This window comes from Crotalus tigris, unplaced genomic scaffold, assembly GCF_016545835.1.
Source record: "Crotalus tigris isolate CLP2741 ecotype Arizona unplaced genomic scaffold, ASM1654583v1 scf7180000019011.417310, whole genome shotgun sequence".
NCBI classification, from domain to species: Eukaryota; Metazoa; Chordata; class Lepidosauria; order Squamata; family Viperidae; genus Crotalus; species Crotalus tigris.
The window spans coordinates 161,006-185,697 of NW_024097325.1; the positions used below are offsets into that span (position 1 = coordinate 161,006).

The following is a 24,692-nucleotide window of genomic DNA, read 5'->3' on the forward strand; positions in this document are numbered from 1 at the left end:
TCCATTTCTCTCTCCTTCCCATTCACTAGCCACATACCAAGTTTAACACTGACATTGTGAGAACCACAAGAATGGTGATGATGCCCAAAGAAACACGTAGCCATGGCTGAGTGCAAACATTGGCCAAGATGGATGGAACCCAATACAAGATCTTGGGGCTTTTCAGGAAACATTTCTGTGTGCAGAAAGAAAAAATGACAATGATATAAGCATCCATAGAGCCAAAATCTTAGATTCCTTTCTCTCACTACTCCATCAATCTTCTCCTGACATTGAAAAATCTATTTAAAAAATAAGAATAATAATTCCCAACAGCAAAAAGATCATATTGGTTATACTATTTTAATATTTGTTTGTGTATGGGAACTGTACTTTGTCTTTCATTAAACAAATCAAAACAAAGTAAAATGGAGCTCACGTTAAAAAACATGGCCAAAACCCATCAATACAGGAGGAGTCCTTGGTGCTCTCTGAGCTTGGTTGTTTTCTTGCAGATGTTTCATTATCCAAACTAGATAACATCATCAGTGCTAGTCTAGACTAGCAGAAATGACTGCAAGAAGCTCTGAGAGCACCAAGGACCCCTGATTTCAACCTTCAGCTACAAATATTGCCCTTTATTGGTACCCATCAATACAATCAAAATCAAGAATACAGAGAGAAAAATACAATGAATTAATGTACATAATTGTTACTGCATATGCCTAGTCTTTCCCTTGGACCCAATTATAAGGGAGCATCTTATCAACTTTGGCAAACCATGTCCTTATAACAGCTTTGTGGAAGCATTTAAACAATTAAGTCAGATTATGTAACATCTATGTGGGGATTTTGTAAACTACTTCTCTCAAGTAGAAGCTGAAAACCCAAAGTTACACACTTTCCTGTTTGTATTTTCAACTAAGAAAGACAAATATGGATTGTGGGTAAGAGATGACTTCCCCCTTCACTCACATCTCTCCTGTAGAATTGTGCCCACACCTCAGCTCTGCTGAGTTCAAGGAAGAAGACACAGGAGACCTCAAACACTTTTGATACCTCTCAAAAATGAACTTGCTCTGCATTGGGATTACAACTTTAAATCCAATCCTAGAAACAGCTTTCAACCAGTCCCAAGAGTATGGGCATCTTTTAAATTTGTCTGCAGAAGCTGTGGTCCAAACAGCCACAAAACCACACCACCTCAACATGGCTCTACTCATTGCCTGGTTAAAGATCTCCATGAGTTTCTCCTCTGAAGTATCCCCTCCAGAGACTTACCGCCAGGTGACCAGCAAAGCAGATGAGAAGGAGGAGGAAAAACAGGAAGAAAGAAATTCCATAGGAGATCCCCAATGCCTCTGTTCTGGGTGGAAAGAATAAACGAGGAATCCAGTTGGCTGGCATTTGTGTAATTCAATGTTTACTTTTATTTATTTATTTATGAGACTTATATACTGCTTTAAGTGCAAGCACTCTCTAAGCGGTGTAAGCAATGTATATATATATATACATTGCCCCCAACAATCTGGGTCCTCATTTTACCTACCTCGGAAGGATGGAAGTCTGAGTCAACCCTGAGCCGGTGAGATTTGAACCGCTGACCTGCTGAACACAGTCAGCTAAAGTGGCCTGCAGTACTGCACTCTAACTGCTGCACCACCTCGGCTCTTTTGCTTTTATTGATCTTGAAGAAGAACCACCCACTGAAATAATGACTTCCTGGCATTCTGTGCTGGTTCATGTCTTGCCAAAATCATGGATTCAAATTTACTTGAGCATCCATGAGAGCTAGAAACCCATTCATTTTTTGTCTCATATATCGGTTGTCACCTAGATCTTCAAGTGGAAAGTGGCCTTTGATAATTTTCTCCCAGAGTGACCTAGGACAAACTTATTATTCATTTCAGTCCACATGTTCAGTTCCAAACATCTCCAAGCTGGTGCCCTCCACAAAAGTGGAACTAAAAGTATTCCTGTGGCCATACTGACCAGAGGATTCTGAAAATTGTAATCCATAGAGCATTATGGAACTTTTGGCCTTAGAGTTGCACTCCTACGCATGCATGCTGTGAATAAGCTTTGCCACATTTTTAAGTATTCATATCTCAACAGGCAGAACCACTTCTAGCTATCCCTTCCCTATCACTCAATTTCTCCTTACTTATAAACAACAAGGATCTGGATGAGAAAGTTGGAAACGAAGACCAGGAAACTGCAGGCTGTATAGTAATTAAAAGATGGTAGTGGCGAGAGCCGGTACTGCAAAAAAAAAAAAATTAAAAAAGAGGAAAATTGAAAGAAATCATCAGCAAACAGAAACATTGGTTTTAGATCACTGTGAGAAATGCCTTTGCAATAGAATTCTCCTCTCCGCCAGATTATTTATTTAATTCCTGCTTACCTGCTTCTCAACATCATTTTAAATAATTGTTAATATTGATTTAATAACTTTTTAGCTTGAATTGTACAAATCTAAACAAAGTGTTATAATAATCTCCAGCTAATACTGTAAAAGCACCACAATATCAAAATAATATAATGTATTATGCTTCTCTTATAAGAATATAATAAAAGATATTCAAAAAAGAAGGAATCTCACTCCTTTTATAGTTTACCTCCTTTTCCAGAGATTCCTGCTTGAAGTACAATGTGATGCAGTTGAAGTCTTCGGATTTCTTCCATTGCCTACACAAAAGAGAACAAGCACACCTAGAATGAGATTTCCATCAATTGCCATGACAATATTCATTCATTCATTCATTCATTTTCTAGCAAGGTCACGTGAAGTATTAATACCACTTTATAACGCCTTGGTAAGACCACACTTGGAATACAGCATCCAGTTTTGGTCACCACAATGTAAAAAAAGATGTTGAGACACTAGAAAGAATACAGAGAAGAGCAACAAAGAGGATTAGGGGATTGGAGGCTAAAACATAAAAGGAATGGCTGCTGGAATTGGGTATGTCTAGCTTAATGAAGAGAAGGACAAGGGGGGACATGATAACAGTGTTCCAATATCTCAGGGGCTGCCACCAAGAAGAGGGGGTCAACCTATTCTCCAAAGCACCTGAAGGCAGGACAAGAAGCAACGGATGGAAACTAATCAAGGAGAGAAGCAACCTAGAACTAAGGAGAAATTTCCTGACAGTTAAAACAATTAATCAGTGGAACAACCTGCCACCAGAAGTTGTGACTGCTCCAACACTGGAAGTTTTTAAGAAGAGATTGGACAACCATTTGTTTCAAATGGTACAGGGTTTCCTGCCTGAGCAGGGGGTTGGACTAGAAGACCTCCAAGGTCCCTTCCAACTCTGTTATACTATCCTATCTTATCCTATCCTATCCTATCCTATCCTATTCCAACTCAACTAAGTGACTCTGGGCAGCTTACAAGTTTAAATTTTTAAAACAATTACAGGTAGTCCTCGACTTACAACAGTTAATTTAGTGGCTGTTTGAAGTTACAATGCACTGCAAAAAAAAGTAACTTAAGACCATTTTTCACACTCACAACTGTTGTAGTATTCATATGATCACATGATCAAAATTCAGACACTTGGCAACTGGTTCAAATTTATGACTGTTGCAGTGTCCCAGGGTTACGGGATCACCTTTTGCAACTTTCTGATAAAATTGGGGAAGCCAGATTCACTTAGTAACTGTGTTACCAACTTCACAACTGCAGTGATTCATTTAATAACTGTGGCAAGAAAGGTCATAAAATGTGCAAAATTCACTTAACACCTGTCTCGCTTAGCAATAGAAACTTTGGGCTTAGTTGTGGTTGTAATTAAGGAGTACCTTTAAAATAATTTAAAAGAGAGTAAAACAATAAAACATCCACAAAATAAATAATATTTATTTATTCAATTTCTATAGCTGCCCAACCAAATTCGTTGTATCTTGGTCCAGAATGGGACAATTCGCCATGGCCAACTCCCCACACCCAACTCATTGTGGCCAACTCACCACAGCTAACTCACCACAGCCAACTTGCTTTGGCCAACTCACTAAGCTAATTCACCATGGCCAACATGCCAGTGGACAATTCAACAAATACAAAAGTAAAATTAATTTCAGTGGAACTGTGGCCAATAATTATAAAACAAAGAAAGCCATCAATGATAAAAGTAACAGAATGGAACAATTAATGCAGTGTTCAATTGTCCTGCAACGAGTTGGCCATGAAAAATTATCCCTGGTAAGTTGGCTTTTACAAGTTGGCTGCAACAAGTTGGCCATAGTGAGTTGGCTATGACAAGTTGGCTGCAGAGACTTGGCTTCAGAGAGTTGTCTTTGACCTTTTGCTCTAATAAATCTTCTTCAGTCTAATTAAGGAATAATTGCTTTCTCAATTCCTTTAAAGAAGAAGAGAATTTTCACAGTGGATTATGGTATTATTGTGGGGGTTTTTTAACGCCAAGATGGCTAAAGGATATAAATTTGCAAAGGTCCCTTCTGATTACATACTCCTTATTCTGGAAGCCTATGATCTCCTGAGCTTCTCATATTTCTGTTCGCTTTTTAATTTCCAGTAGTGGAACATTTATCCTTGCAAAAAAGAAGTCCTACCCTTGAGGTTAGGAAATCTCCCCTCCCCTGAAAAAAAAAAGAGAGAAATAGACCATCAAATTTCTTTTGCCTACAAATGGAGTGAGGATTTTGAGAAAACCTTTCTGCTGAGCATTGTTCCACTTCCTTTCAACTATAGGACACTTCTTGATGTCCCAACTCACTGAGATTTCCAGTGTATTAAAGCCATAGTGTAAAAATGTCACACCCACAGATCAACTGTCACTTTCTTGAGGCATGCCCTCCATAATATTTGTTCCTTCCTGTTTCTTCATCCCTATTTGCTAAAGATAATCCTTGATTGTTTTGAAACTGGGCCTTGCCAAAGAAGCAAGCAAGCAAGCATACACAATTTTCTATCTCCAGTTTTGATGTTTTGGAGATTCCTTGTCTGAAATTTAGCACAATAATTGCTAGAACTTCTCCAAAATGTTTTGAAGTTAAATCACAGAGGGGAAATATCAACAATTGCAATGATAAGGGAATGAGGAAATGTTCATTGCAACATCACGATGCAAACTGCACCCCTTACAAACTTCCACACCAAGTTGGAAGAGTGGAGCTTGTGTTATGGAGCACAATGTCTTTTGGTACTACTTGTTCTGGAGCTGACACCTTTGTTGGAAAGTTGAGACATTTTTCATCTCTAAGGACCTCTAAGGAGGATCTTTTACCCAACCAATCCAACCTCTTGATTGTCTTTTCATTGACCCCAAAACTCACTTCTGGGAGTTCAGCTGTTCAATCAGTTGGAAAAACTTCTCATCCACACCTTCCAAGTCTTCATCTGGACTCCTGGGGGCACGGCACCTGAAATCCAATGTGGAGAAGAAACTAGGCTACTCGAGAATTTAATTCAAATAACGTACAAGAGGTAAACTTCTTCAAACTTCTTCTGAATATGATGAATCCTTCTGAATATGATATGTATCCCTATATAGCATTCAACAAGACAGAAGTGAGTTGTCTCACATACATAAATATGTACACACATACACACACACACACACACACACACACACACACACTGTGTAGATATCTGATTGTCTGTCTAGGTTAAAGTTCTGCCATCTCCCGATGGTTACCGTTTAAGCACTAATCCAGGGCTTTTCAACCAGTGGTATGGGTAACACCTGTGGTACATTGGCACCTGGCAGGTGGTACGTGACCATCCTAGAAAAGTGGTAGCGGGGGAGTGGAATAAGCTGAACTGGTGGCAGCACCGCACAAGCCTGAGCAAGAGATGGCTGGAGCTGCATGGTGTCAGGGCTCAGCGGAAGCACCAGGATCAGCACTTCTTCGGGGCTCTCAGGGCTCAGCAGAAGTGCCAGGATTACCACCAGGCTCAGCTGTAGCTCGGCGCTGATCCTGGTGCTTCTGCTGAGCCCAGAAGAAGTGCCTATCAGCTGGAATGTTGCAGCATTTCCAGGGTCTTGTGATTTACATTCAGATGCTTGGCAACTGATTCATATTTATGATGGTCACAGTATCCCAGGGTCATGTGAAGTGACCAAAACCTGCTGCAACCACCCAGCAGATGGGGGGAATAAAAACCAAACACCTCCCCACCCCACCCCCACTGCCAATCCTCAACAGAAATGCTCACAACAATGAAAACCTTGGACAGGAGGAAGAGCGCGGATGGGCAGGCAGGCAGGTGTCTTGCTCGGCTGTGCCTTGGGGGGCACTTTTTTCAGTGCCATTGTTAATAGTCACTAAGCGAACTGTTGTAAGTCGAGGACTACTGTAATTTATCACTTTTTTTCCTTTTTTGGGGGGGGTCATCAAGTTTTTGACATCTTGCTAGGCGACTGGTGGTACTCGGATGTTGCCATATCATAAAAGTGCTACAATGGGTGAAAAGGTTGAAAAGCCCTGATTTAGACTACTTCAACATCCCTGATGTTACAGCCACATGTGTGAGATGGATGGCTATATAAATTGAATAAATACCATGTTTCCCTGAAAATAAGACCAAGTCTTATATTATTTTTTGCTCCAAAAGATGCATTAGGGCTTATTTTCTGGTTAGGGTTTATATTCAGGGAAATAAGGTACTTAATGCATCCATCTGTGGGTGGGGCTTATTTTTGGGGTGGGGCTTATATTACAAACATACTGAAGAATCATGCTAGGGCTTATTTTCCGATTGTGCCTTATTTTTAGGAAAACACAGTACATAAACGGTAATGAGAAGAAGTCTTAGAAGATTCTTCATGTTTCATGAAACATGTTCAGAATGATCTAATAAGAATTGCTAATAGAACTCAGATTCTACCCTAAAACAAATTTAGCTCATTTAGCTTGTCCATCAAGATTTTGGTCACTAAACTTTCTAACATTTCTTTATGCATCTTTGAGTCTTCTATAGAGTTGGGCAAACATGGATTATCCTATCAACCTCTAAGCCTTGCAAGGTACCTGTTATTAATTCCACAAATCCTTTGTAATTCCTACACATTCTCCTTTGTGTCACTGTTATTAACATATTTGCGCTTGCTAGCTTTTCCATCTCTAGAATCTACAAATTGCATCATGATCCCCAACACAAATGAAAAGAGTGTCATTTCATAAGATTTTTCAATTTCCTTTTAAAGCAAACTATTTGGTCACTGATCCATTTTTTTGTTTGTTTGTTTGTTTCAATCTACAAAGCAATCTTCTCTAACTTGATTTCTTCCAGACGTATTGCATTAGCTGGAGAAGATTATTTCTGATTACATAATTTATCTGGAGGGCATCAAGCTGGAAAAATCTGGCTTAAAACCAATATTTCTTCTTACCGTTCCACGGTCAAAGACCCCAAAGAGATATCCTGCAAAAAAAGAAAAAGAAAAGGGGACCACAATGCATTACAGACATTCTTCATTTAGACCAGCGGTTCTCAACCTTTTTAATGCCGTGACCCCCAACCGGTCGTAAGTCGAGGACTACTCAACTGGTGCAGCCCCGTTTGCAGAATGGGACTTTTGGCGGGCTCAGCAGGGCAGAGACAGCTTGGACAATTCCTATTGGCTTTTGAAAGCCAATAGAATAAAAGGGAGTAGCACAGCTAAGGAAAAGGGGGAAAAAATGGTGGACTGCGTTGGTTGGCAACCCCCGTGAAATGGTCATTCGACCCCAAATGGGGTCCCGACCCACAGGTTGAGAACCACTGATTTAGAATAATGTAAGAACAGAATTAACAATTGTGTAGTATATGTCAGATTAATAAACTGGAAAATATTACTTCATTTCTATTAATAAATGTTCAATATTGTATGGATTGGCTATAATTGGCTTGTTTCTAAAGATGTAGTTTAGGTGTTGGAACATACTGTTTGGACCTGTTCTATTAATATAACATTTTTGGCTTAAAGTCATCACAAATTTAGTACAAATTTTAATTTATAGTAATGGATTGCTTTTCTTTCTTGTTTGTCATCATCTGAATTAAAACTGGGTTTTTTTTAACAAATGGGGAAGGAAAAAGAGTTTTGAGCAATATGGTCATGAATTGATTGACTGACTGGAGTTATTTGGTTTATAATAACAGTTTTCAGTCATCTTTCTTTCTTTTATCCTCACCTGTTCTTATAACATTTCTAAAATTCTCAACAATTTTTTTTGGATTTTGCTCGTAAGTATTATTTGCAATTGGTATATAAATCACTGGTTTTGTAAATTGTGCAATGCATTAATTTCTTATATGTAATATATGTGATGACGATAATGCTATCCATTCAGTTATGTCTGACTCTTGACAATTCTATGGGCCTGGTCTCTCCACATCTTCCAATCTTGTACTGCTTTAAAGTTTTCTATGCTCTGGTGTGTGTCAGCTTTGATGGAGTCCAGATATTGTGTTCATTGGCAGCCTGGTTTCCTTTTACTGCTAACTCTTCCCTACATAATTGCATTCTCTAATGAATCTCCCACATGACATGGCCAAAATAAGTGAGATGCAGTTTTGTGATTTTTTTTTTCCTTCCAGTGACATAGCAATAGCACTTACATTTATATTCCACTTCACGGTGCTTTTCAGCACTCTCTAAGCCAGTGGTTCTCAACCTGTGGGTCGGGACCCCATTTGGGGTCGAATGACCATTTCACGGGGGGTCGCCAAACCACACTGTCCGCCATTTTTTCCCTTTTCCCTAGCTGTCCTACTCCCTCTTATTGGTGGCCACACCCACTTGGGGGTCACCACAACATGGGGAACTGTATTATGGGGTCACGGCATTAGAAAGGTTGAGAACCACTGCTCTAAGCGGTTTACAGAGTCAGCGTATTGCCCCAATAATCTGGGTCCTCATTTTACCAACCTCAGAAGGATGGAAAGCTGAGTCAACCTGAAGCTAGTCAGGAAAGCTGTTTATGCCTGGAATATTTTGCTCATTCTTCAACTATAGTAAGTGTTAAAGATAATATAGGTAGCATCTGGATGAGCACTTAGAACTCATCTTTTTTAAAAAAGAAAAATCTTCCAAGCATCTAACCAGCTAATGAGGCACCTGGTTCTTTCTGGCTTCTACTTTGGGCTTAGAACTGTTTCTCTTGTTTCTGGGTCCTTGTTTTACCGATCCTGAAAGAATGGAAGGCTGAGTCAACTTTGAGCCAATCAGACATGTCTGGTGTTATGTCTCCAGTACTTGCTTGTTTGTCACCTTTGTTGTCCAAACATATCTCTGTCCAAGAGTATACTAAAATGTAAAATAATCTGAAATTCACAGACATCAAGTTTGCCTACATTTTGTGCCAATCCTATCAAGTTATAAAGAATGGAGCAATGATCAATTGGTTGGGTAGCCAAAAGAAGCGTTCCTCACGCTAGACATACCGAATGGTTATTCCGAACAAATCCTGGTGACTCTCCTGGGAGATTGTCCAGAGGTTTGAGGTTGGCAAAGGGTTTGGCAGCGCCCCAAGATTCCAGGTAGCGAGTCATCCGGACAGAGGCCCTCATCATGAAGCTCTCACCTGGTGCAGGTGAGAGAATGTCACTGGAGCTTTCTTCTTCAGCCTAAACATCATAGAAACCAAAAATGCAAGGAAGGTTCACGAGTAGCAAATCCCACCCTGTTTATGAAAGTGTATCTACCTCCAGTTTTGCATGGATTTCTGTGTGCTATAATCCTGCTGCACAAGAGCAGATTATAAAACTGAGATAATGATAAATTCCCCAAGAACCTCATCTGGCTTTGTTGCAAAATAAAAGGTTTCTGGTCCTTTGGCCTGATCCAGAATTCAATCTGGTGTCAGAATATTACCATGCAGAATCTCCCAGCAAGGCAGCATACATAAAATCAGATTATTTTTTGTATCTAATATTTCTCTGGGATTTAGGATGAGATTGTCCCACTACCTATTGCCCAATATTTTTACTCAAGAATAAGCTGTGTGACTTTCAGAAACTTCTTAAATTACAGTCCCCAGCATTCTCATCACTGGACAGATTAATTGGGGATTCTGGGATTTATAGTTTAATAACATCTAGTCTCCAGAGGCCAACTTGGAAATTGTAGGGTTTTGAATAGCAACTGAACCTCAGAGATACATAGCTGTCCCTGAAAAATTGAGACTTGTCTTAGATTTGTAGATACTTAAACATCCTTACTGTGCTTAGAAGATGCAGACAATATTGGGAAAATATACAACCCTATTGATAAAAATAACTTCTGTGTAAGTAGGAACTTAAATGTGATATTGGTTCCATCTAGCCATCGTTATGCCATGGCAGCTCTCTAACATTCATTTTGATCCAATTATGATTTCTTGCAAAGACCAGAATGGGATATAGGGATTTTCTCCATACAAACCATGCAACTTTCATATACATTGTAAATAAGCATCATGTAGAATTAATCTACTGGGCTATAATGATATTTGGAAGCTCCTTACTCTGGGATCCACAACTAAGAAAGTCTTGATGCGGTTCTCCCTTAAATAAGAATCTCGCACACAGCAAACTTCTTCCACAGTGTACATTCCACCCAGGTGTGACAAGGTAGCTTCTGTGATATGAACTCTCCTGAAAGGGAAATGTAGTAGATAGCCCACAAATAATAATAATAATAATAATAATAATAATAATAATAATAGTAATAATAATAATAATAATAATAAATTGCAAAAGGCGGCCTTATTAGGAACTGCTTCCATCCTGCGACGATACCTGTAATACCATCAAACATCTACATCTGCCTATCCCAGGTCCTGGGTAAGGACTCGATAGGTAGACAAAATGCCAAATCCAGTCTGAACATCTGGCTGACTGTGCGATGATTGATAATAATAATACTGGTGAGATCATAAAATAGAGACAGTCATAGAAAATGATAAAATTAAACTGCTCTGGGACTTCAGAATTCAAACAGACAAGCACCTGCAACATAACACCCCAGACTTAACAATTGTCGATAAGAAAGACAAAAAAGTCTGGATAGTGGACGTGGCAATGCCTGGAGACAGCAGAATAGACGAGAAAGAACTGGAGAAGATAACAAAATACAAAGACCTGCAAATAGAAATAGAAAGACTGTGGCAAAAGCAAGCAAGGGTAGTACCAATAGTGATAGGCTCCTTGAGTGCAATCCCAAAACAACTGGAGCACCACTTGAACACCATTGGCATTGACAAATTCGCTAGTAGTCAATTGCAAAAGGCAGCCTTATTAGGAACTGCTTCCATCCTGCGACGATATCTGTAATACCATCAAACATCCACATCTGCCTATCCCAGGTCCTGGGTAAGGACTCGATAGGTAGACAAAATGCCAAATCCAGTCTGAACATCTGGCTGACTGTGCGATGTTCCATAATAATAATAATAATACAGTTGGAAGGGACCTTGTAGGTCATCTAGTCCAATCCCCTGCTCAGGCAGGAAACCCTATACCATTTTGGACAAATGGCTGTCCAGTCTCTTCTTAAAAACCTCCAGTGTTGGAGCATTCACCGCTTCTGGAGGCAGGTTGTTCCACTGGTTAATTGTTCTAACTGTCAGGAAGTTACTGTTCACTGCACAGAATCTATTTTTCATTGATGGTCAAACCCAAAACAGATTGTTCATATGAATCACTAGATCTCTGAACTAGGTCCATGCAGTTCTGAAAGTTAATTTATCCAGTAGAATAAAAAAAAATGTATGTGCGTGAGCAAATAAACATCAAATCATCAGGTCAGTGTGGTGATAGTCAGTTCAAGGATTCAATTGGAAAATTGATTTAAAAGGGACATCTAGTTGGGTCGTCTCCAAATCTACTTGTCAAATAAAATCTCTGTGAGATTTTATTGTGAACTCTCAAGCTTCCTCCTTCCGTTATATACTCAGGATGGACAGTATTTAATATTTATTTGCTACATATATGTAGGGATGTGGGTTTGTACATATGTTGTTCATAGTATTTTTAGGTTTGTGTCATGTATGTGTTTCACTTTGAGAGTGGGCAACTAAATTTCATTTTTGATGTGTGCCGTTGTGCACACAGTAAAAAAATGACAATTAAAGGTTATCTTATCTTATCTTATTTACTTGAGATATATTTCTCGTATATTTTATGTACTGTATTTGAACCTTAGCTTGTGTGATTCTTCTTTTTTCCTCTTGGGAGCAGCACTGCCCATATATTTCAGTTAAATTCTGAGAAATGCAAATAGGCGTTCTCAATCATTTTGCTAGATTACCTTGAAGCAAAGACACAAATGCCTTTGAAAAGACAAAAATATCTTATTTTATTGGAACAGTTATAATGAAATAACCAATATTCTTTTAATCTGTTCATAAATTTTTGTCAGAACAACAGCCCTGAGTTCTGGGGGGGGGGGGGGAATCCACAATCCTTGCAGATACTAAAACTGGACATTTAGTTATTTATTCCAGAATCAGATAATTCCCATCCTCTCATCAATTGTATCTATCTTCACTGTCTTTCATCAAGATCATATTACTACCACCACCCCTGGTAGTAGATGGTACCAGGAGATGGGATGGAGATGGTAGTTATATTTTCATCTCACCTTTCTTTGGGAAGCTCAGGGACTGTAAACAACAAACCATCTTTCATTTTATTCCCAGCACACACTATACATCTACTTCTTCTCCTTTGGTTATCTCAGAAAACAACGGTTAAGGATCACCTCACTTCCCCACTTCAAGCCAATTATTTTAGGGGAGGCTGAGAGAAAACCCATCCAAGGAGTAGAATAAAGATGTTTGGGTTCAAATATATCAAGAAGGATAGAGTAGGTGAAGACTGTTTCCAACTCTTGGTATCTGGGAAAAGACCAGGGTTGGTCCTTTTAACCCAAGGTGAGGTCAGTTTTCCAAGGAGATTACTGAAAATTATCCAAGGAAACCATGTGTTGGAGAAGGAATTCTTCCATAGGAAAATTCTCCAAAACAATCACATGTACATATAAATACATATAAATATTAATCACTGTACATTCTGCTATGTGTTCAAGATGGACAGTGTTTAATATTTATATGTATTTATATATAAGAGTGTAAGTATATACATATGTTGTATATAGCATGTTTATATGTGTGTTATGTATGTATACACTTTTGAGAGTAGGAAATAGAATTTCATTTTTAATGTGTATCAGTGTGCCCACAGTAAAAAATGACAATAAAGGTTATCTTATTTGTATAATAACAGCAATCTGCCTCCCAGAGTAGATTCGGCTTTGGACTTAAGAAACTGTGAGTGGATACTTGAACCAGAGTTGTCCATTTCACAATGAGACACCACAAACAATGATGCTAAACTGGCTTCTTATTTTCCCTTTCACTAGCTACACTTTCTTCACTTTCCTCAGGAAAAAAAAAAAACAGTCTAGTTGCCTTTTGAAAAAGTACCTTTGAGACAACTATGACCTCGATGACTGAGAATCTCCACAAAACCATAGTCAAAAGCACACAAACATAATTGGAATGCTCACTGCAATTTGTTTCCATGTAATTGGCATCCGGTAGAAACCACAGTGATTACCTGTGTATCATAAGATACAGTGCACAATTTGTATTATTCACATTGTGACCCCATCATGTTGTGGTGTCATTTGCCCCCTTTTCCCCTGCCCACAGATACCTGAATCTAAGTCACTAGAGTCCACATTCAAAGCTAAGCCAAAGACATAAACACCTTCAGTGATAGTCGGGAGCATACAGCTCACCCTCTGTTTCCACTCACCCTGGCACGCCTCCTGCCTCCATGTGATTGGCTAATGTCACATCATCAGACCAGACATCATATTGCCACTTTTGGAGACCAATCACCCCACAGAGGACATTTCCCGAATGGACTCCAACTCTCATGTTGATGTCCACTCCAGTGGCATCACGCAGCTTCCTGTGGAAAAATAAATTGTAACACAGTGTTGTTGTATTTCATTAAGCAATCTGAGCCAAGTTTATAAAATGTTTCTATATATTCATGGCTCATTGGATAGCAGCACCCAGCCAATGCAGGCTGATATCCAAAAACTAAGCAGAATTGGACTTCATAGTTGGAAATCTTAGCTCTGGAAGGTAAATTAAGTCAGAGAAAACAAAAATCCAGACTAGAACAATGGCAAACTACTTCTGTACTATTATAGGTAGGCCTCGACTTACAACAGTTCATTTAGTGACTGTTCAAAGTTACAACGGCATTGAAAAAAGTAACAGGACCATTTTTTTCACACTTATGATCATTGCAGCATCCCCAGACACATGATCAGAATTCAGACGCTTGACAACTGACACATATTTTTGACAATTGCAGAGTCCCAGGGTCAAGCAATCATCTTTTGTGACTTTCTGACAAGCAAAGTCAATGGGGAAGCCAGAGTCACTTAACAGCCATGTTATTACCTTAGCATCTGCAGAGATTCAATTAACAACTGTGACAAGAAATGTCACAAAAGGGGGTAAATCTCGCTTAGCAAATGCCTTGCTTAGCAACATAAATTTTGGGCTCAATTGTGTATAATGAGAACTACTTGGGTATATAATAACATGGAATTGCTGGTGACAATATCATCATCACTTACTCAAAGGAGACTTTTATCTAGATTTTTTTTTGGGGGGTGAGGGTGTTTCAAACTTGACAACATTAAGATGTGAGAACTTCCCAGCATGACAGCTGGGAAATTCCAAGAGTTAAAGTCCACACATCATAAAGTTGCTATGAAAAACACCAATCTACAGTAGATTAATAAGTAGTCAGGAAGTAGATAGAGACAGAGATATAGCACTCTGCAATCATTAGCAGCAACAGGAACCAATGGAATGATGGACATACAATTTTTTGTATCCTGCTTGGAAAAGATATAACAATGTTTGGCTGTATGTACCTATGAGTCATTATTGATTCCTGGGGACTGTCTGAAGTCCTTGCTGTTTTCTTGGCAAGATTTCAGAAGTGGTTTTCCATTGCCTGCTTCCTAATGCTGAGAGGGAGTGACTGGCCCAAGGACACCCAGCTGACTAAATTAGAACATATAGTCTCCCAGTTCTAGCCTAGTGCCTTAATCACTGCAACAAACTGGCCCTCAGTATATGTATCTAGCAACCTCAATATCTGGTACTTCCATTCCTGTTCAAGAGTGGTACATAGCTTCTTCTGAGGTAATAACCACAAGTAGCCTTTGGAGTGATTTTAAGATTCTTAAGATTTTAAGATTTTAATCACTTCAGTCAAAAAGTCAGGTGGAAGGCTCCATTTCATTAGTCCTCGACTTACAACCATATGTTTAGTGACCATTTGAAGTTACGACGGTACTGAAAAAAAGTGTCTCATGACCAGTTTTCACACTTATGACTGTTGCAGCATCCCTGTGGGTCACGTGATCAAAATTCAGATGCTTGGCAAATGGTTCATATTTATGACATTTAAGAGTGTCCCTGGATTATGTGATCATCTCTTGCAACCTTCTGACAAGCAAAGTCAATAAGAAGCCAATTCACTTAACAACTGTTTTACTAACTTAACAATGACAGTGATTCATTTAACAACATGGCAAGAAAGGTTGTAAAATGGGGTGAAATATACTTAACAGCTCCCTCGCCCAGCAACAGAAATTTGGGCTCAATGGTAGTCGTAAGTTGAGGACTACCTCAATTCCATTTGTGCTTAAATTAAATTAAAGTTAAATAATACAGTAAACCTGCCATCATGTATTGAATAATGTGCCTCTTTTGTCATAACAAAAATGACAAGTTGTTTGTAACCTGAAGTGTGGTTTTGTTGCTATGTTTACAACTGGACCATCCCCTCATACTTAGGATAGCTCTTCTAATGTCACTCCCACTGCATCCTTACAAAATACTTTTGTCTAATTAAAAATAACTATGGTATCTCCAACTTAATTAAAAATAACTACTGTATCTCAGGGGTTGCCACAAAGAAGAGGGAAGTCAAGCTATTCTCCAAAGCACCTGAAGGTAGGACAAGAAGTAATGAATGAAAACTAATCAAGAACTAAGGAGAAATTTCCTGACAGTTAGAACAATTGATCAGTGGAACAACCTGCCTCCAGAAGTTGTGAATGCTCCAACACTGGAAATTTTTAAGACGAGATTGGACAACCATTTGTCTGAAATGGTATAAGGGTTGGACTAGAAGACGTCCAATGTCCCTTCCAATTCTGTTATTCTATTCTATGTCTTAATTCATGGTGGAGTGGAGATTTCAAGCTGAGTCTCCCCAACAACAAAGGGCTTTTCCTATACCAGGGGTTCTCACCCTTGGCAACTTTAAGACTTGTGGACTTCAACTCCCAGAATTCCTCAGCCAGCTTTGCTGGCTGAGGAATTCTGGGAATTGAAGTCCACAAGTCTTAAAGTTGCCAAGGTTGAGAACCCCTGTTCTATACCAAAAGAACTAGATGTTGTCCTTCCAAAAAGTAGCATTATCAATATGAGAAGTTCTCATACTCACTTGATGGACCGACACATGTCAAGGCCCATCTTGACACAATTCCGGGCATGGTTCGGCAAAGATACAGGCAATCCAGACACACAATAGTAGCAATCCCCTAAAATCTTGATCCTCATGCATTCATTATCCTGGGGGGGAGGGGGGGAAACAGAAATGTAATTCCATTGGTCACTTTGGCAATTTTGATTTATAGATCACTCTGGAGTGGATTCAGGGTAGTAAGCAAACAAACTTTGAGAATTAAAATAGAATCTAAGAAGATAATCCACATATTAAAATTAATCGTAATGTAGGCATGAAGACCCCCAAGAATAACAGGTCTACAGATTTACAAAATTTTCTAAATTTTGAGAGAATAGAGGCCCAATAAAGCTTTAGAAGAAGGGTGGGCATCTGACAATGAGGAAAACTACAGAACAGTCTCTCTTGTAGTTCTTGCTGATTGGGCAGGTTCGTAACATGGGAGGAGATTTTTAGTGAAGCCCAAGCTGCTTAAAAAATCAATACAGGTAGTCCTCGGCTTATGACCAAAATTGAGCCCAAAATTTTGCTTGCTAAGTGAGACATTTGTTAAGTGAATTTTATTTATTTATTTATGAGACTTATATACCGCTTTAAGTGCAAGCACTCTCTAAGCGGTGTACACTAGTAAGCAATATATATATTTACATTGCCCCCAACAATCTGGGTCCTCATTTTTCCTACCTCGGAAGGATGGAAGGCTGAGTCAACCTTGAGCCAGTAAGATTTGAACCGCTGACCTGCTGAACACAGTCAGCTAAAGTGGCCTGCAGTACTGCACTCTAACTGCTGAGCCACCTTGGCTCACATTTTGCCCCGTTTTATGACCTTTCTTGTGATATTTGTTAAGTGAATCACCTCAGTTGTCAAATTAGCAGTTGCTAAGTGAATCTGGTTTTCCCATTGACTTTGCTTGTCAGAAGGTTGCAAAAAGGATCACCTGATCCTAGGACACTGGAACCGTCATAAATATGGGTCAGTTGCCAAATGTCCGAATTTTGATCAGGTGACCATGGGGATGCTGCAACAGTTGTAAGGGTGAAAAACAGTCATAAATCCCTTTTTTCAGTGCCATTTTAACTTTGAACGGCCACTAAATGAACTGTTGTAAGTCGAGAACTACCTGTATTTGCAATTGTGCTGAGGAAAACCACTGGCATCCAGCACAGAATTTGGAGTGCAGGCATTTGGTTGGTTGGTTGGTTTGCCATGCATCTCATCATGAGGTCATCATATAGGATATCAACAAGGGTATCAATAGGATATCCAAATCAGAGGGCATATTTTGTACCAACTGTCACTTCCAGATACTTTCCAAAGGTAGTTAAAGACAGAATGTAACCAAGGTATGCATAGTCTTTGTGGATTACCTGATTATTGGGAGGGAGACCATTACTCACCTTGGCAATCTGATCAAATTTGCCAAAGAGTTCATTGAGCATCAACACCAGCTCTTTGGGAGAACATTCACTGGCCAAAAGTGTGAAGCCAACAATATCTGCATAGAGGATGCTGTGGGGGAAGAATGGCAAAGGAAAGAGGAGAAATGCTTCAAAGCATTATCTACAGGGAGGACTAGCAACTCCTCCAAATTCACCACCCTTCTCTTCCTTCAACCATAAAAGTCCTACCAAGCAATCTTCCACGTTTCAGATGCCTTCAAATCAAGTACCTGACATTCTGGTGCCTCTTGACATAAAGGTTGTGGAAGTTGTTGGCACTCTCATGCTGGCGCTGGGGCTGGCCTCCATCCCGGAGCCGCTCAATGATCTCGGCCTTCATCTCCAAGGCAATGTAAGCAGGAAGGATGGAGAGGAGCAAATGTTCCTAGGAGGAAAAAGAAGGTGGGGAGAAAAAAAGCATCAATGGAATGAGTTGTGGAACCCATCTCACAGATGTAATAGTAATAGTAGTGAAGTTGGAAGGGACCTTGGAGGTCATTGAGTCCAACACCCTGCTCAGGCAGGAAACCCTACACCATTTCAGACAAATGGCTGTCCAGTCTCTTCTTAAAAACTTCCAGTGTTGGAGCATTTACTGCTTCTGGAGGCAAGCTGTTCCACTGATTAATTGTTCTCACTGTCAGGAAGTTTCTCCTTAGTTCTAGGTTGCTTCTCTCCTTGATTAGTTTCCACCCGTTGCTTCTTGTCCTGCCTTCAGGTGCTTTGGAAAATAACTTAATTCCCTCTTCTTTATAGTAGCCCCTGAGATATTGGAATACTGCTATCATGTCCCCCCTTGTCCTTCTCTTCGTTAAACTAGACATACCCAATTCTAGCAACCGTTCCTTATATATGTAGAACTGATCTTAGGTGGAGGCAGCATTAATCCACTCTCTGCTGAGTTGTGTTAATTCAGATCTTAAACATTTCTCAATCTCTATTTGACAGAGCCTTTCTTCAGATGGAAAAAAGTTCTGTCTAAGCTGCTTAGCTTTTTCAAGATCCAACAAGAGTGACTATAGTTAAGTAAACATCTCTCCCTATGTGCCTCTCTCTCCATAGTACCTTCCACACTCACCTGGTGTCGCTTCTCTGACTCCAGCTTAACTCGAGATTGAATGAGGTTGAAGGTCTCATGGAAGGTCTCTCCCAGGGCCACCTCCATCAAATGCTTGTGGTAGGCACCCACCAAGTTACCGCAGACAAAGATGACTAGATTGGCCAATTGCTGGAAGCAAACACAAAGACAAAGTGAATCAGGACTGCGATGGGAGGATGGCAGTGCAGATAGGAAAAAGTCCAGGAACTATTCATCTTCTCTGCTGCTCCAAACAGCAAGTTAAATTGGATGGGCTTTTAAGTGTAGAGAAATCCAGCAGGTTAAATTAGATGGGCTTTACTTGAAGAGAGACCCACTTGGATGAACATTATAAGAAACGTATTGATGAAGCAGTGATTTGCCAAATAAAAACAACAGCTTGGGGCACTTTAAGGTTCTTCCTGAATAAATCACCCAGGAGCCTGGTCAGTCATTTCCCTCTGAAGCTCTAGGATTGGATTCCTACAATGGACAAGGAGTTGGCTAAGGCAGGGCTTTTCAACCAATGGTACAGGGACCACCTGTGGTACATTGGCACCTGGCAGATGGTACGTGACCATCCTAGAAAAGTGGTAGCGGGAGAGGGGAATGAGCTGAACCAGTGGCAGCACTGCACAAGCCTGAGCGAGAGATGGCTGCAGCTGCAGGGCTGTCAGGGCTGAGGGGAAGCACCAGGATCAGTGCCGCTTTCCAGCTGATCGGCGCTTCTTCGGAGCTGTCAGGGCTCAGTGGAAGCACCAGGATCAGTGCCAGGCTCCAGCTGGAGCTCGGTGCTGATCCTGGTGCTTCTGCTGAGCCCTGAAGATGCACCAATCAGCTGGAAAGCAGCATTGATCCTGGCGCTTCCACTGAGCCCAGAAGAAGTGCTGATCAGCTGGAATGTTGCAGCATCTCCAGGGTCTTATGATTTATATTCAGATACTTGACAACTGATTCATATTTATGATGGTCACAGTGTCCCAGGGTCATGTGAAGTGACCAAAACCTGCTGCAACCACTCAGCAGACGGTGGGAATAGAAACCAAACACCCCCCACCCCACCCCCATGGCCAATCCTCAACAGAAATGCTCACAATGATGAAAACCTCAGACAGGAGGAAGAGCGCTGCCGAGCGGGCAGGCTATGGCTTGGGGGGCCACTTTTTTCAGTGCCATTGTAACTTTGAACAGTCACTAAGCGAACTGTTGTAAATCGAGGACTATCTGTACTTTATCACTTTTTTCCTTTTTGGGGGGGGGGGTCATCAAGTTTTTGACACCTTGCTAGGCAACTGGTGGTACTCGGATGTTGCCGTATGCTAAAAGTGGTACAATGGGTGAAAAGTTTGAAAAGCACTGGGCTAAGGTATGGGCGGATTAGGATGTTTCTGCACTGTGATATCATTGTATCAAAAGTTAGAACAAACTTCAGTTAAATGCCTTTGAGTTTCCATTCAGTGGAATACAAACTTCAATTTGAGATTTGTTCTTGTGTAATTCAGAGCTGACAAGGAGACCATGTGATTAAGCTAATGTAACATGGTATCTCCTGGAGAGAACCCAAGAAATCCAAATGAAGGAAACAGACAATACTGGGATAAATCAGGAAAAATCTGTTTGAAAAGGTATGTCATAGATAACCCATTTGTCCAGATGGGATGGGTAGGCTTACCTGCACAGCCAGTTGTGAATGTGAACTGTGGCCCATTGAGAGGTAGATACTCAGAACTATGATGTGTGAGAGAGAAGCTACTACACCGGCAATTACTGCATCTTTCATACCAACAGGCAACATGGTGTAGACAATGAAGACTATGAAGAGGAAGAAGGAGACCTTGGAGAAAAACATTTCATCCCAGTCAACTTTCCATAAGAAGTCATATCAAGAAAACATACAGGTAGAATAAATGCAAATTGAAGTGGTTCTTCAAAGATTCTAGCTTGGAATGCAGTAGAGATCTTCCAGCTCCCAATACATGAATTATATTTAATTGATTTCTTCCCTGGACAACACTAATTTCCTAAATAATTTGGCAGTTCTTCATCTCTCTCTCTCTCTCTCCCTTCTGAAAATCTCAATGTTTCCCTTCTAATCCCTTCCATATATGGAGAGGAGACGAGAGGAGAGGAGGGGAGGAGAGGGAAGGGGAGGGAAGGGAAAGGAAAGGAAAGGAAAGGAAAGGAAAGGAAAGGAACCCTCTATAAAACTCTCTCTGAAAAACTCTCTGTGCTTAAAACTAATGAAAAACTTGAAATCAGGGGGAAATGTTGGCTAGAACTGTTAAACAGAGGCATTTTGCCTTTTTATACACAAATAATTCTGTTCATCAAAACAAACAGAAGTGTAATTGCATTCTAGAGCAGCAAATCCAAAACGAAGAAGCACCAACATCTGGCAGTTTGCGTGTTTGTGTGGGTGTGGGTTCTAGCCAGCCCTTTAATTTATTTCATTAAACTTTTTTTTCAGGAAGACACAACACAAATAGAAAACAGATCAAAAGAATAAAAGCATAAAGCACCAAGGAATCAACAAGGAATTTAAAAATGTCAACAAGCTTATAATTTTCTACCATATTATTCATTAATTATGAATGATTAAATATATCACTTTAAACAACCAAACTTCACTATTAAGCTCTGAACCTAGGAAAAATCTCAAGAAACCTGAGTTTAACACAGTATAAATCACCAAATAAAATCATAATTCATTCATAATAGTCTATTCATAATAGACTGAGTCAAAACTGAGAATCTGCTCTGCCTTAGTCATTCCATCAAATCTAGATACAAACTGTATTCACAGAAAAATTCAAATTTTGGAAGAGGTGTAAATTTATGTATTGAACTTGGGGAGCACTGCCAGGTCCTTGCAGAACAACTGGAGTTGTCAGCTCTACACAGTGAAGCAAGGTGGGCATGGCACCAGGGACAAAAAAGCATGATGTCCCTTACATTTCTACAGGTAGTCCTCAACCTACAACCACAATTGAGCCCAAACTTTATGTTGCTAAGTGAGAAAGTTGTTAAGTAAGTCTTGTCCCATTTTAAGATTTTTCTTGCCACATTTGTTAAGTGAATCACTGCAGTTGTTAAATTAATAACACGGTTGTTAAGTGAATCTGACTTCCCCATTGACTTTGCTTGTCAGAAGGTCGCAAAAGGGGATCAAATGCCCCAGGACATTGCAGCTGTCATAAATGTGAGTCAGTTGTCAAGCATCCAAATGCAAATCATGTGACTGTGGGGGATGCAGCAATGATCATAAGTGTGAAAAATGGTCACAAATCACTTTTTTCCAGGGCTGTTGTATCTTTGAGTGATCACTAAGCAAACTGTTGTAAGTTGAGGACTTCCTGTATTCACTGTGATCCAAACAGAAAAAGGGAGATCTTATGTCGTGATATCGTGATATCTTATTTCATGACACAAATTTCACAGATGCCTTTCCCTGGGATCATCCAATATATTGGCTTTGATCCTAAAAAAAAGCTTTCTTCTGTAAATGCTCATTCCCCATTTTTATATTTATGCAGCAGACGACCCAACCTTGGTGCCTCACCTGGTCCCAAGCACAAACCACTCCACCAACAAAGATGAATACATAACCCATTGTGATCAGGCAAGTCCAAATGACAGCTGAGAAGAGGCGGGTGCATCTCTGGAAGATGTTTTCCATGCACACAAAGACCAAGATGAGGCTGAAGATAAGCAGAGTGATGAATAATGTAATCAGGAAAGCCAAGTTGGAGGAGAAATCCTGGAGAAGAGAAGAAAAACAGCCTCAGTTAATCTGGTTGCAATCCTCGACCCTCATGTATAACAGAATAACAGAGTTGGATGGGACCTTGGAGCAGGAGACCCTATATCATTTCAGAGAAATGAGTGTCACTGGAACACTGGACCACTGGTGGGAGAAGCATATAGTATAGAATAGAATATTCTTTATTGGCCCAGTGTGATTAGACACACAAGAATTTGTCCCCAATGCATAAGCTGTCGGTGTACATACAACCAACAAGTGATAAATCATGATCATAATCATACAATACAATTATCATAAATTGTAAGATACAACATTCAGTGATAGTCATAAGATACTAAATAAAAGCAACGAACATAAATCATAAGATACAAACAGCAAAGTGATAGTCATAAGATGCTAAAGGAATGGGTTATAGGAAAGATGAGAAGGACAATATAATACAGCCCTACTTCATGGTTTGATATCCTAGGGCATAGGACAGTGTTGTGGGAATTAAAAAGGCAGAGAAAATCCTCACCAGGGATTGCAAAAAACATATATGGATTATAGCAACCCAAGAACTAGTGGTCCAATGAAGACAGGTGGGGTTTTTTTAGTTCAAAAAAATGATAATTCACAGAGCAATGAAATTAGGACAGTGGCTCTTTAAATTTCCAGATGGCAACCCAGCAACCAATAACTGACAATCTTTTTTCAGGTCTCTAGTCAGAACCATCAATCTGCAGGGGGCTTGCCCCAGCAAGTTTTTATAAAATCTGAAGACCAAATCTCTCCAATAGCGGTGCCAACTGGTGTAGATCTTCTCAAAATAGAAGATTTTAGGACAAAGAAATTCAATTTGATTAAATTTAAATTAGATTTTAAAACAACAATTTAATTAATTAAATCAGCAGGGGCTGCTTTGAGCTGTGATGGATGCTTCTCTGAAGGAGTGGATGATGACCTACTTTTTGAAGGCATCAGTGCACCTTCTTCCCCAAGAAGTCATTCTTTCACCCAGTTCTTCTAGGAGACTATCCCTTTTCTTCAACCTGATCTCCAATCTCTTCTTTGGGTGGAAACCTATCAAGAAACTGATGGGAGAACACTCCAAGGGTTCTGTAAGAAACCATTATCTAGATCTGTTTTAGTCTGAATTCAGGCCAAAGACTGGAATGACATTATATATATGAGGCTTGGATGGTGAATAGTGACACTTTTAGATTTTCTTTGTCCATTCTGGAACTCTCAAGAAACATCATCCTTAAATGGATGATGACGCCATTCCATTAAAGGTATCATAGAAGAGTCAAATTAGTTTACAGTGACAAAAACATCAGAAAGAGTCTGGTAGCACCTTTTCTGATTAACAAAGTCTGAAAATGTGTTATCAGACTCCTGATCCCCCCCCCCCCCATTCTACTGGATATCTGACTCTTAGCCATTCATAATTTTGCAAACATCCCTCTCTGCCATGTTTATCAAGAGCTGCTAAAAGAGATATCATAATTCTGGGCTGCATTGTATGAAAGAGATGTGAAGTCATTATTCCTCTCTAGCACCAGTAAAGCCCACACTTAGGGGGCCATCTTTCCAAAGGGTTTAGAGGAGGGCAGCAAATATATTACAGGGGCTTTTGACAATCTCTAAAAGGCAGGCTGAAGGAACTGGAGATGTTCAAGTTGGAGAAAAGAAGACTGAGAAGAGACACGATACCCATGTTCAGGTACATAAAGAGAAACTAAGGGATTTAAAGATAAAACTTACAGCCACCTAAATTTCATTTGAATATAAGGAAAAACCTGAAATTAAGTTCTGTACAATGGTGGAACAGTTTACTCATGGAGATTGTAGGCTCTCTATGTCTGAATGTTTTTAAGAAGGTGGACAACCATCTTTCATTGATAACTTAAGTAGTTTTCCAGCATATTGCAGAGAAACCTCTAA

The 24,692-nt window shown here is 39.8% G+C and overlaps 1 protein-coding gene across 4 annotated transcripts in view; it reads right to left on the bottom strand.

Moving 5' to 3' along the window:
* ADCY4 (adenylate cyclase 4) overlaps positions 1–24,692 on the bottom strand; it is a 46,429-nt gene that overhangs the window by 18,145 nt on the left and 3,592 nt on the right. For 3 of the 4 annotated variants that reach the window (XM_039358357.1, XM_039358355.1, XM_039358356.1), the window contains exons 3-17: positions 22,563–22,760; positions 20,676–20,837; positions 19,004–19,153; positions 18,156–18,310; positions 17,884–17,995; positions 16,463–16,590; positions 13,733–13,891; positions 10,438–10,567; positions 9,377–9,559; positions 7,341–7,372; positions 5,281–5,367; positions 2,598–2,667; positions 2,144–2,241; positions 1,261–1,345; positions 38–175 (exon numbers count right to left, since the gene is read on the bottom strand). In XM_039358357.1, coding sequence (XP_039214291.1) covers positions 38–175; positions 1,261–1,345; positions 2,144–2,241; positions 2,598–2,667; positions 5,281–5,367; positions 7,341–7,372; positions 9,377–9,559; positions 10,438–10,567; positions 13,733–13,891; positions 16,463–16,590; positions 17,884–17,995; positions 18,156–18,310; positions 19,004–19,153; positions 20,676–20,837; positions 22,563–22,760 — 1,887 coding nt within the window. Of the gene's footprint in view, positions 1–37; positions 176–1,260; positions 1,346–2,143; positions 2,242–2,597; positions 2,668–5,280; positions 5,368–7,340; positions 7,373–9,376; positions 9,560–10,437; positions 10,568–13,732; positions 13,892–16,462; positions 16,591–17,883; positions 17,996–18,155; positions 18,311–19,003; positions 19,154–20,675; positions 20,838–22,562; positions 22,761–23,713; positions 23,998–24,692 lie in introns of those variants that run through there. The other variant, XM_039358358.1, reaches the window with a different exon arrangement.